The 12,785-nt window shown below is 38.5% G+C and overlaps 1 protein-coding gene across 7 annotated transcripts in view; it reads right to left on the bottom strand.

Moving 5' to 3' along the window:
* Positions 1 to 10,850, bottom strand: part of LOC115434218 (vinculin-like) — a 43,633-nt gene extending 32,783 nt beyond the window's left edge. For 6 of the 7 annotated variants that reach the window (XM_030156025.1, XM_030156028.1, XM_030156029.1 and 3 more), the window contains exon 1: positions 6,963 to 7,130. In XM_030156025.1, the coding sequence (XP_030011885.1) occupies positions 6,963 to 7,130 (168 nt within the window). Of the gene's footprint in view, positions 1 to 6,962; positions 7,200 to 10,781 lie in introns of those variants that run through there. The other variant, XM_030156024.1, reaches the window with a different exon arrangement.
* Between the last annotated feature and the right edge of the window lie 1,935 nt (positions 10,851 to 12,785).

Genomic DNA, 12,785 nt, shown 5'->3' with positions numbered 1-12,785 from the left:
TTTACGTCCTTCTCATTCTGTTGTCTTTTACATAGTTTTTGTCATTCTTATCTCACGGAATCTTTCACTGTGGTCTGTTATATTGTTATCGTCTCATTTGAACTTTTAGGAAATTTTTCTGTGTTATGTTATTGCCATCGTGTTGCATCTTTTACATAATTTTTGTCTTTTATTTTGTTATCGTCACATATCATCTTTAATGTAATTTTTGTGTCTTATGTCATTCTCATTATGTTGTATGTTTAGCTTTAGGTTTATCTTTTTTGTCATTTTCATCTCATTGCATCTTCTACATTTCACATGACATTGTTGATGCTATCATTTATATACTTCCAGAAGACAATCTTCTTCTTTCTTAACTCTTTATTGGGCAAGTGACTATTTTTAGTCATTTTTGCACACATTACAAGACAACAGTCGCTTTTCCATTGACCCTCAAATTGCATGAATGTAACTTAGGCATAAAAACTTGCCTAATAGCAAAACAACAATTTCGCCAAAACTCTCATTTGTCACTGAAAAGTTTTTGCGCTGGCAAGAGGTGGTTTTTCAGGTGAAGCAAAATTGGTATATCATGCAAAACTGAAATGGAAAGATGTTTTCCACAACTAGAGTCACGTGAATCATTTTTTAATTCAGTACAGGATAGAGAGGTAATCTCTAATAATAATGAATATATCTGTAAATTAATGTGATATTTATGTTCGTCGCCATGTTTATGGAATGACTTATGTCATCTCGCGATAATAAATGAACAAATCATTGAATTTGTGATTTAATGGAAAAACAGACATTACACACTTCTGTTTTTTCGACATTTAGCGAATATTGGTAAAGTTTTGCACAGATGTCCAATGGAAAAGCTATTAGTGACAGTTCCAGTGAGGACAGTGAGGCAACAATCTCAGGCCCAATGTGGTCTACAGGGTCTGTAAGGTCCACCTCCGCATGAATAGTGAATGTACCTGCTTTGTTGGGTACTATGAAGTAATGGTACTAATGTAAGGAATGATGTTCAAAGGGATAATGTGGATTTTGACAGGTGTCTGGAGCAGCACTTAGGTTGTTGTAATGCTCTAAAAGTAATGTTCTAAAATACATGTTCCTTTCACATTACATGTATTTTTCTTGTATTTTTATGTAATCTCTTGGATTTATTTTATTTTATTTGTTTTATTTTATTCTATTGCCACATATGGGCAAGGAACCAAATATGGTAACTTTGTTGACATTGATTTTCTACATGACAATAAAACATTTTGAAACATTTTACAAAGGTAATAAAGTCTTGTCATGTCCTGCAAGGTTGATATTTTGAATTTCAGAGTATTTCTATGAGTGTCATGTAAAGGGCTAATAAGGAAAATGATTGGACATTTCATATTAATCTTACTCTGATAGCGGGCAACGAAGGAAAATCAGCACCCAAAGTTCCATTTTGGATCATGACCCTCAGTTTGGGAAACACATTTGTAAATCAAAAAGGTCTTCATCTAGCTTAGACTGCTACAAGGAAACACTACACATTACAGAATAATTTTACTAAGTAAGACACATTTAATGATCTCTACAGTGGCTATAAACCATGAAGTATCCTGTCATACAATTATGACTGTGTACACCATATTTGCCACTTTATAAACTAATGTAAATTAGAATGACTTTGTCTTGGCCTCTTCAGACGGAAAACTAAAATATTTCAAGCTGGGGATTTTCTGTTTAGAGATTCCCGACAGTAAAATGTGAGGAATGCAGCTCTACGAGGAAGCTTCCTGAAACTCTCTGAATGATCTCATGCAGCAACATTTGATTACTGATCAGAGAATTGTTAGTGTTTCCAGTAAGCAGCGCCGCATCGACCTTTCAATACATAATTAGTGTGCAGTTAAGTGGTTTGTTGGACACACTGACAGTTCAGCGTCTACAGTCTGAAAGGTGTGACTGAGCCAACAGGAAGCAGACAGCTGTCAATCAAAGCTGCCTCAAACCAAAACAACCTTTAGGTTCGCTGCCCCACAGTAGATAGTAGTACAGCTTTTAGACTTTGTTTTTAATCATGTACTTGTATTACATAAAATCTAAAACCAATAATGATAAAGTATGCTATTACAATGAATCTTGATTTGGTGTGTTTGGTTATATTGTTGTTTGGAATTAACTCTTGCCACCTTTTATCGAATTATCAAAAAATACTTAAATATCAATAATCTTTAACAAGTAAATAATTGCAATATATTTCTAATTATTTTCCAATATTAGCCATTTACAACAGCAAAGACACTGATGTGAAAAACAACTACAGAAAACCACTAATGTTTGGTATCTTTAAGATGCACTTATCGGTATATTTGGTAAAAGGGCAAAATGTCCCAAGACATGAGGAAAATCTGCAATGTGCGGCAAAATTACTCAATACCACAATGATGATAAAATTTGCAATGAATAACCAAACTGAAAGCAAATAATTTTGAGGGTTGCCAACAGCTCTTGAGGCTTCATCTGATTTGTTAAATGGTGGAAATGCATGAGCTCCATCTTGTAGAAATATTTATAGTGAATACATATTGGATGCAAGAAAGAAAATCCTAGCATCACATTAAATACAGCCTGTGTTTATCATGCATATTCATATTGCATTAATAATTAAAAAAAGGAACTTATTAGTCAGCGCTACATCTAGAAAACCAAAGCAGCAATCTAAAAAAATGACAAAAACTTGGTGCAGTTCAGTGATTCTTCCTGGTATGATGCTGTGCATTCATCCACCTCATCATTTTCTGAGATTTCACTCCTCTAAAGGACTGAGGTTTGCTCTTTCAGTGAATTGGTCTCCAAGCAATATCCCAACATGAGCCTCCTGAATTTACACCCAAGAAGCTCTGGAAACTTTCATTTATCTTTACCAGCACAGCTTCTGCAGTTCTCAACCAGGAAACAGGCAAAACCAATGCACAGAGGAGAGAGAATCTGTTACAAATGCCACCAAATGACAGAGATGATGAATAACATGGGACCAATATCATCACAGAACAGCTGTATTTGCTGAAATAAGGTAATTTGCAGTCATAGTTTTACTTTAAAAATTACAGATATACCAGATCTGCAGATCACATGTGAGTTCCACAATAATGGGCTCTATTCTCAGCCCCACTACTTCCTGAAATTAAGGCAGCTTCTTTATTTCCTATCTTTCATTATTGGACACACTGATTAATCCAGGTATGTCTGCTACTTCTTGTTGTGACTACTGTGGTCAGACACACCTGGATTAATCAGTGTGTCCACATATGCGCTTTCTTTTCTAGAAAAGCACTCGTAGAGCGCAGACCTCCGCCAAGGCAGATCAGTGGCCCCCCCACCCCCGATCACCACCAAAACTTAATCGTTTGTTCCTTGTCCCAGTATCAACATTTCCTGAAATTTTCATCCAAATCCATCCATAACTTTTTGAGTTATCTTGCACACAAACAGACAGACAGACAAACACACCAACGCCTACAAAAACATAACCTCCTTGGCGGAGGTAAATATGCATCACACGTTGTTTTGCCCATTTCACATTACAAATGCTAGTTTGTGCTTTTATGCTTAATAATGGTTTGCAGATTCAATAAGATGTGTGTTTATGTGAGGCATTTGTATCTGTTTTGTGCTGGGAGCAGGTTATTTGGTGACATTATGACAACATTAGTTAGTTTTGCACACTGTAGCTGCTGTAATGGAGCATAAGAGAGGCAATGAAGAACCTGGGAGTGAACTTAATGATCTTCAGAAATAAATGACCTGAGCTGGTTACACAAAGTTCAGTGTATGGACCGTTATCATGGATGCAGGCAACTCAGACCACCATCTAGAAAACAAACTCCAACACAAACTCCACATGAATACCTGACCCGACATGAATCTTACATAAAAAAACAATGAAATAATAAATTGCAAATGTAAAATTCATCAAACTTCTGTTGATCATGAAGCACTCAATCAGCAACTATAAATGATGTAAAAAAAATAAGTCATTCTATTCTCTGATAACAACAGCCAGGAGGAGATTTAAGGCAGAATAAGAAGCAGAAGGGATGTGTATACACACTGCCAGGCTGAACAGGAATCTGCCAATGAACAAGAAGGGACAGCTCATATTTACATGGGGGAGCAGGCTGTGGACAGTTGGTAGAAGTGTGTAGGGGGACGGATGAGGGAGGGCGGTCTGGAAGGCTTGGCAGTCTGCTCTGAAGACACTAGAGACACTTTGCCACCCTCGCAGGGTGCCAGCGCCCCGACTGAAAGTGGCTGTTTCTCTTCCTCCCTCCATCCCTCCTCATTTTAGTCGACAGTCTCAGTCCTCACATCCCTCCTCTCTCCCCCTCTGCTCTGTCAGTGTGTGGTTACTTCACTCAACGATAAATCTATTTATTCCTTCCTCCCCCTCCCCCAGACCTACTCAGTACCTATGAAGACTCCTTCAGGAGACACTTTGCAAACTGAGGCAGCTCTGTCATCAGCACAACTTCAGCAAACTCACACTTTTCAACCAAATACAGCAACAGCATCTTTCGGATCAGTAGCCAATCTGGTGCCAACCCACGCACAACCTCTGACAGATTGAGACTGACACCATCTTGTAAGTGTGCGTCTCTAAGTGTCTCTGTGACCTAGTTTTTAAATACCCCCCACAGCCAGCCCACCCTGGATGGGGTTAACAGTGTAATTGTATCAGCGTGCAGTGGGACTCTTGTGGTGATGGTGGCATGTTGCTGTATACTGTGTTATATTTTAAAGTGCACAAGTGTAGAAATGAATCATCTTTCTAAAATAAAGCTTGGGTACTCATAATTATGTGAATTTCAGTGTTAGGTGTCATTTAAACCCATTTAAGTCTGTCTACCCAGCAACCAGCATCTCAAGCTCTGTCCTCGAGTGCCTTTTGTGGTCTCTCTCAGCACCCTCTTGTCATCTGTTATAATCTGTCCCTCTCATTCCTCTACACACCTACTCAACATCTCGGTTTCAGCTGCATTTCACTGGTCTAAAAGCATTATAAGCCTCTAGTTTTTATCAATACAAACTCCAAAACCTGTGGCAAGATAATGATAGTAACTTTTCACTGCACCCTACGTTTATTTTTCATTTTCTGTGCTAATTTCTGTCTCTGCCTGATCCAAGTAACATTCTCTGTCTAACACCTTCCCGCATCACTTTGTCCTCAGCCCTTATCTCTCCTTGTAGCCTCACATCTCCATCATCTGAGACCCAGCGACATGCCCAGGGCTGCTATTAGCCTCCTTCTGCTCAACGTCTGTATGGATCAACTGAACGGATCAGTGAGGATAGAAGACAGAGAGACATGAGCTATACCCGGCAGCGACTGGGCTTCAAGGACTCAATGTAGTTCGATGGAGTCACACAAAAGGAGACTTTTTCATCCAGAACATGTCAAGGTATATGATTCCAAACAGAAAAAGACCTTTCATCATCACTTAATGAGATGTTAATAAAAGTGATCTCTTCACACAGCAAAACAGTCCTTTAGAAAGAGATGCTCAAAACCCAGATATGTAGAACAATAAATGCTTCACACACTATAAATTTAATATTTTATAGAAAATTGCCTGCACAATATCCATTCATATTTTTGCAATCACAATACAACACTGTGAATAGATCAACTAAAACAAGTAGTATTTTTAAATACTGTTTCAAAGTGTAAGAAAACACTTCAAATGAGAAAACAAAACACTTATTTTAACGTGCAAAATCTATCCCTTTCTATTCTGTTTTACACCCTTACACATTCTGAGGACTACTTTAAAAAACATCGCTGGTAGTTTTTTAAATTTACGATGACGCTAAAACTGTGATCCCCACTGTGCCATTAAAGTACCATGTAAGGTTTTCGTGCAGCTATGACTCAGTGTTTATTGCAATGAGCTGTGGCCAGAGGAGCAGCACTATATTTGCACGATTCAAGATTTGACAGCATGCATGTTACACATAAGAATAGAGTTCTCCAAAACCTGCAGTTTACCCTGATAAAGTCTGCAAAATCAAGTGAAAACATGTACCCTTAAAATGTAAAGTCACTTCTGTGTGCTGTTCCTTTCTGAGTGAGTGAAGCCCAGTTGCCCCTGCATCAATGACAATGACTCTGGATCAGCATTAATGATGTAGCCTGTATTGATTTTTCCAGTCAGTGCATACAACACAGACATCGGTGTCAAAACAAGACCCAGATCTAGTGTCTACAATAACAAAAAGAGGAATGAGGGAGAAACATACAGGAGAGGTTAAAAGGAAAGAGCTGAGTCTGATTAATGACCTAAGAGTCTAATTCTCTGTAGAGTTATTACTCTGATTGGACTGAGTGTTAGATAAACTGCAAATTCTGCAATAATCAAACTCTGTTTAATGAAGCTGAGAGCACACAAATCATGTGTGTCTCTGGCACCAGTGACATTTTCCTTTTTACTGCCCTGCATGTGTGTGAGAGTGAGTGAAAGAGGGAGGTGGAGAGTGAGGAACATGCATCAACACTCGTTTCTTCCGCCCCACAAACTTCATTGAGTTCCTCGGCCATCTGATTATCAATAGGGCCAAAGTTTGGTGTGTTACTGTGCACAGACGCGCACTGAGGCGCACAAAAACTACTGCAGGAGCTCGTGAAACACGCATGAGCGTCAGCTGGTTATGGCAGTTTTATCTTTTTAATGGCGAGCAAAGATCAAGCTGGCTTTGCTATAAATGTATCTGGAAGCCACACAGAAAATAAACCACTGTTTTATTTTATGTTCAATGTAATGGCCTTCTAATGATTTATTAATTTATAGTCACAGCAGTCGTTGCACCATTCTATGTATGTTCAGGGCGGTTTGGGAAGTTTGAATGGTAGCTTATGGGTGGTGGATGCAGGCACTTTGCCATGGAGGTGAAGTGAATTGACGCCCTGGTTCAAACTCTGGACTCACCCGAACAAGGTTGCTGACTGCCGCCTGCACCGCAGCCACCGGCACCGTCAGATCCGGGATGGCTTTACCGTCCACCTCCCCCTCCTCATGCATGATGACCAGGTGAGAGATCTGCTGGGCCACCGGCTCCAGGATACTCTCAATTGTCTTGGTATGAAACACCGGCATTGTGAACGACTTTTACCGCAGCCCCGACAGAAGAAAGGCGGCTGGTGGCTCCAGCTTCTGAAGATCCCCCTCTCTCCCCTCTCTCCTCTCCTCTCCTCTCCTCACCGACGCGCGGACAGGAGGACAGATCCTAGTTGTCAGTCCAGCCCCAGAGGCGAAGCCCACATGCGTCTCCCCTGCCGGTGTCTCCTCTGGTGAACACCTCGGTAAAGGCTGGACTCAGACGGTCGGTGTCCTCCGGTGGGAGCGACCCAAATCGTGACAGAAGGAATCACCGCCCTCCGCCCAATCACAGCCAAGGAATACAGCTGCCAAGCGGGTTGGAGCTGGTGCGCACTGACGCTTTCCCTGTACGCACGCACACGCATCCTATGCACACATAGCTTAGTGCAAGTGAGAGCTCTTCCCAAATGACGTCATGCATGCCAGTAGCCCCAAGAAGGAAAGTGTTGGGGTAACTTAATGGGACGAGATTATGATTTCAGATCTGTGCATGTGTGTGTGTGTGTGTGTGTGTGTGATTGAACCAACACCAACACAATGGATGGGAATCTACTGTGCACAGGCAGCCTCTAAAAGGTCAACCTGATACCTATAAAACATTCCAGGCTGCAGCAGAAGGGCTAGGGCACAGGTGTCAAACATGCAGCCCGGGGGCCAAATCTGGCCCTCCAAAGGTTCCTTTCTGGCCCGTGGGATGAAAGTGCAAAAATTAACCTGAACAGTCAAGGTTGTCAAAAATCATTTTGGTTCAGGTTCCACATACAGACCAGTGTGATCTGCAGTAAAAATAACAACACAATAACCCATAAATAATGACAACTACAAATTTTCTTTGAGAAAAATTAAGTGGAAAAAAATTTAAGTGGAAAAAAATTACACTGTGAAAATATTTACATTTACAAAACCATTCTTTCACAATAAAATGCAAATAAATACATAAATAAAAACAAAGATGAGCAACCCAAAATGTGTAATTTGAACAATATTCTGCCTGTTACTAAATGTTTTGTGCATTTATGGATCCACTGTGATCTGTAGTTGTGTTAATAATAAGAGATGTAATATTGTAGAAATTGTTCAAATTTTAGTTCCAAACTCCAAAATTTTAACAATATTCTGCCTGTTACCAAATGTTTATGTAACATTGTGTGTAAATGCACATGTATAAATAATAAGTTGAGGCATAATATTGTTCAAATTACACTAATTTTTTCAAATGAAATTTCTGTTTTTTCAGGTTATTCACATTTTTGTTGTAAAATGTAAATATTTTCATAATTTAATTGGGGTTTCTTTGTACTAAAACAAAAAGAAAAACTTGGACTTGTCATTATTTATAAGTTATTAAGTCATTATTTTACTGGTCTGGCCCGCTTGAGATCAAATTGGGCTGAATGTGGCCCCTGAACCAAAATGAGTTTGACACCCCTGGGCTAGGGTGTTGCACCTGTAGTGCTGCAGAAAATAGCAGTTGTGAGTTCTGGTGAAGCTTGTCCACATCTGACAAACCTGTATCTGACACATGATCTGCATTTATTAAAAGGTAGGTCAGGAGTTCATGTCTCCAGGCCTCAATGTCCAGATCTAAATAAAGACTTTTGCTTCTTGTTGCAGCTGAAGGAAGGAGACGAAGGCTCAGTGATCCTGAACCACACCCACGCACTGTTTCTCCAACTTCTTCCAATGAAACTGAAGATCTGAAATGCCCATCTCGCCCACTGATTTGACATTCAATAACACATTGTTGATATTAGACTTGACTGAAATGAAAGCTGTTAGTGCAGTTTACTGTCATTAATGCAGGGACACATTGAGATTTTTTCAATATTTGGTGCATGCACAGTTGTCTGGTTTCTCTGTCTCTTGCACTGATTGTGTGTGGCTGTTGTAAGGGTTGTCCCTGCTCCTTAGATATGAATTTGTGTTGGGGAAACTGGAAACCCCAGCAGCAATCAGTGATATTTATACTCCTGTGACCCAGTGTCATCTAAAGATCCTACAGCTCAGAGACCCCCCTGTGTTTATGTGGGTGTGGATGCATATGACAGGAGACCCGGGAAGAACTTTGCATCTCTCAATAAGACGTAAGCACCTCTGGAAACATGATTCATTAAATACTGGATGAGTCTCTAATATATTGACAGTATGCTTTAAAAGAACAGAAAGGGAACTGGAGCAGACTGACTGATTCACAGCTTTTAATTGTGCAAACAGTCTGACGTGTTGACGATACAGTGTCAAAACTCAAGCTGAGAAACACCTGATTCAGCGAAATGTTGCAGGAAAATGTGCTGAGAGTGTGAATATATGTTATTTTAGTCTGAGGTCTTTATTTTTATATTTCTATTTTTATATTTTTCTGTCTATTTCTGTGTCTTCATCATCATAGATCATGTTTAAAATTAGGCTATTATTCATACTTATCATCAGTGCTTACTAATACGAATAATGCCAAATGCAAATAAAATCAAGCCTCTTTAAGAAACAGAAACAAAAAGGCATGAAATAGAAAACTGAAATTTAGGGGATTGATTTTCACTTCTGTTCAAAATCCAAAAAACATATCCACATATAATATTTCATTCATCTTATTTATTGGTTTTTTTGTCAAGATGCTGTTTTATTTTTTGTTTTATCTTATTTATCTTATCTTATACCACTAAACTTAATATTTCATTGTACATTGCCGAATGGCAATTGAGTTAAACAATTCATTAATTAAAGTTAAATAAGGCATTTTTATTCATTTTGTTTATAAAGGATGTGATTTTCCCTCTTTCCTTGGTTAAAAAAAAATGCATTTTCGGCACATTTTTTACCAGCAGTGAGTTTCTTTGCACCTCTCATGGCTACTCTTCTGACTGTTTTGTGATTCTTATCATCATCATCATCAACATCATAATTATTAACCCATAAAGACCCAGTGCTACTTTTGAAACAGTTCCCATATGATTTTTTTCCCTCTGTCTACCGTATCTGAAGTGATTTATCACCATTTACTGTAATATCATCCTGTGTGTTTTGCATTGTTTTAGTGAAAATCATGTATTTTCCTACATTTAATTTACTGATCATGTAGATGTCCATAAAAGTTCAGATTGAAGTTGACGGATGTTATATCAGAAAAAGAGGAAACTAAAAAAAAAAAAATAATAAACTGGACAGAAAACAAGTGTCTCCATCCACTGTCATTGAGCCAACTACATGGGTTTTACTGGTGAATCAGTGTTGTAGAAGATGACGGTGTTTCTATGTTCACTATAGAGCCTCTGAACGTCCAAATGGGTCATATCTGATGACCATGAAAAGATGACAAACTGTATTTTAGACCAATTATTTACATGTATTGATGGGATTAGTGGATCAAAAGGTATTAAACAGTTTAGATTAATAGAAGAGTTTGGACATCAGTGGATGTTTGGGTCTTTAAGGGTTAATACAAATAATAGCAAACAGAACCCAAAACAAGCACTTTATAAAAATTGTATCTGTTGTTTGTGATTACAAAAAAGTGAAGCATTAACTCCCCAAAAACCATGATGTAGTTTGCACACTGTTTTAGTGTGTGTCTTAGCTGTGAGTGGGTGTTTACTGTCCAAACCTGAGAGACTGGACACTCTGGTAAACCCAGTTAGGACAAATTATTACCCTCCTCTCCTCTCCTCTCCTCTCCTCTCCTCTCCTCTCCTCTCCTCTCCTCTCCTCTCCTCTCCTCTCCTCTCCTCTCCTCTCCTCTCCTCTCCTCTCCTCTCCTCTCCTCTCCTCTCCTCTCCTCTCCTCTCCTCTCCTCTCCTCTCCTCTCCTCTCCAAATGTCCTTAAAGAGGAGTAAGACTCATATTCACAGCGTTTCAAACCCATATATGGATGGAGACACTGCTCTTCTAAGCAGTAACATAAACTTTGTGAATTATTGAGAGGGGGGAGAACAAAGTGTGATTGGCTGCAGTAGCATCGCTGTGAACTATCTGTATATATGGACTTGTCAAAACAGACTCTGATAGAAGCCATTTCAGCGGGTTTGCTCAGAGTGGTTTTAAAGTATGCTTTCAATAATGATGTGATAACCAGCTGCGTTGTGTATCACCGGTTGCTCAGTGCAACAAAGTTTACTTATACTAAGACAATTTATCTTGGATCTGCCTGTGTTGATATTGTTCATGTCTTTGCATTGATTAGTTGTTTGTCATGATCGGAGCTAAACATTCTTGTGGCATGTTTCTTTATTTGGGAGGGATGTGTGTGTATGTTGGAGGTATGGGGTTTTAGACAGAGGTATGAGTTTGCAGACGAATGAAACCATTGCTCCCCACTGAGGTGTTCCTGAGAAACATAACTTGTGACGGTTTTTGCGTTGTAATAAGCATGTATGGTTTTTTATAGTAGGAGAAGTTATCCCCTTATACCGGGAATGTCAAACTTATCTTAGTTCAGGGACCACATTCAGCCCAATTTGATCTCAAGTGGGCCGAACCAGTAAGATGATAACAGTGAAAAAAGTAAAATTACATTATGATCAGTTTTACATCTACAAAGTTTCCTTAAAAATCTGAATAACGTGAACAACTTGAATTGTCTTAAGAAAAACAAGTGCAATTTTAACAATATTATGCCTCGTTTTAATCAGTTTATCATTTACACATGTGCATTACAATGGCACAAAACATTTAGTAACAGGCAGAATATTGGTAAAATTGCATTTATTTTTCTTAAGACATTTCTGTTTGTTCATATTTGTTCAGGTTATTCACATTTTTTGTAAAAGTATAGCTTGGTGATGTAAACATTTTCATGTAATTTTACTTTTTTACACCAAAAAACAAAGAGAAAATTTGGGGTTTTCATTATTTATAGGTTATTATAATAATATTTTACTGGTCTGATCTGCTTAAAATCTAATTGGACTGTATGTGTCTGTATGTGGAACCTGAATTAAAATGATTTTGACACCATTGATTGTTAATATCCTCAGTGTAATTTTTGCATTTCACAAATTCATCTCGCGGTCCTGATTGGACCCTTTGGTGGGCTGGATTTGGCCCCTGAGCCACATGTTTGACACCTGTGCCTTATACTATCAAATACTAAAGCTATATTTACATTGTATTTCTTATGACATTTACAGTAAAACAGCCAAATTACAGACCATGCTCAGTGTTGCACTTGTAATCTAAATGGTTAATCAGGGTGTAAACTGAAATCACAGCTGTCCTCAGTCATGAAGACGCTCACTTTAGCTGGATATGATGGTTGTTCAAAGTAAAGACATATACTCTGTGATCTTCAGTATTTTGCAAAGCACTGAGTTGCCTTTAGCTAATTTTCACACAACAGTGCCCTCCAGTGTTTGCCTAATTAAGTATAGAAATGAACATACCTTGAATGCTCAATACATTAAACAAGTGGTGTAAGAATTACAGCAATTTTTTTAGATTTCTTAATGAGCAGTGATGTGCGCTCATGTGTTTCATTAATGTTGATGCTACCCAACATGTTCCATAAACATTTGCTTATTAGTTTTCCCTTCTCTTATGTGTTAAGTTTCTGTAAATGCATTGAATTGCCATTTCATATGTTGCAACTTATTCATATGTGTGATTCTGTGTGTATGTACAAAGACGAACACAAACATTTAAATAAAAAAAATCATCATA

The sequence above is a fragment of the Sphaeramia orbicularis genome, chromosome 15 (genome assembly GCF_902148855.1).
Source record: "Sphaeramia orbicularis chromosome 15, fSphaOr1.1, whole genome shotgun sequence".
In the NCBI taxonomy this organism is placed as follows: Eukaryota; Metazoa; Chordata; class Actinopteri; order Kurtiformes; family Apogonidae; genus Sphaeramia; species Sphaeramia orbicularis.
This window is presented reverse-complemented; position numbering and strand designations above follow the sequence as displayed.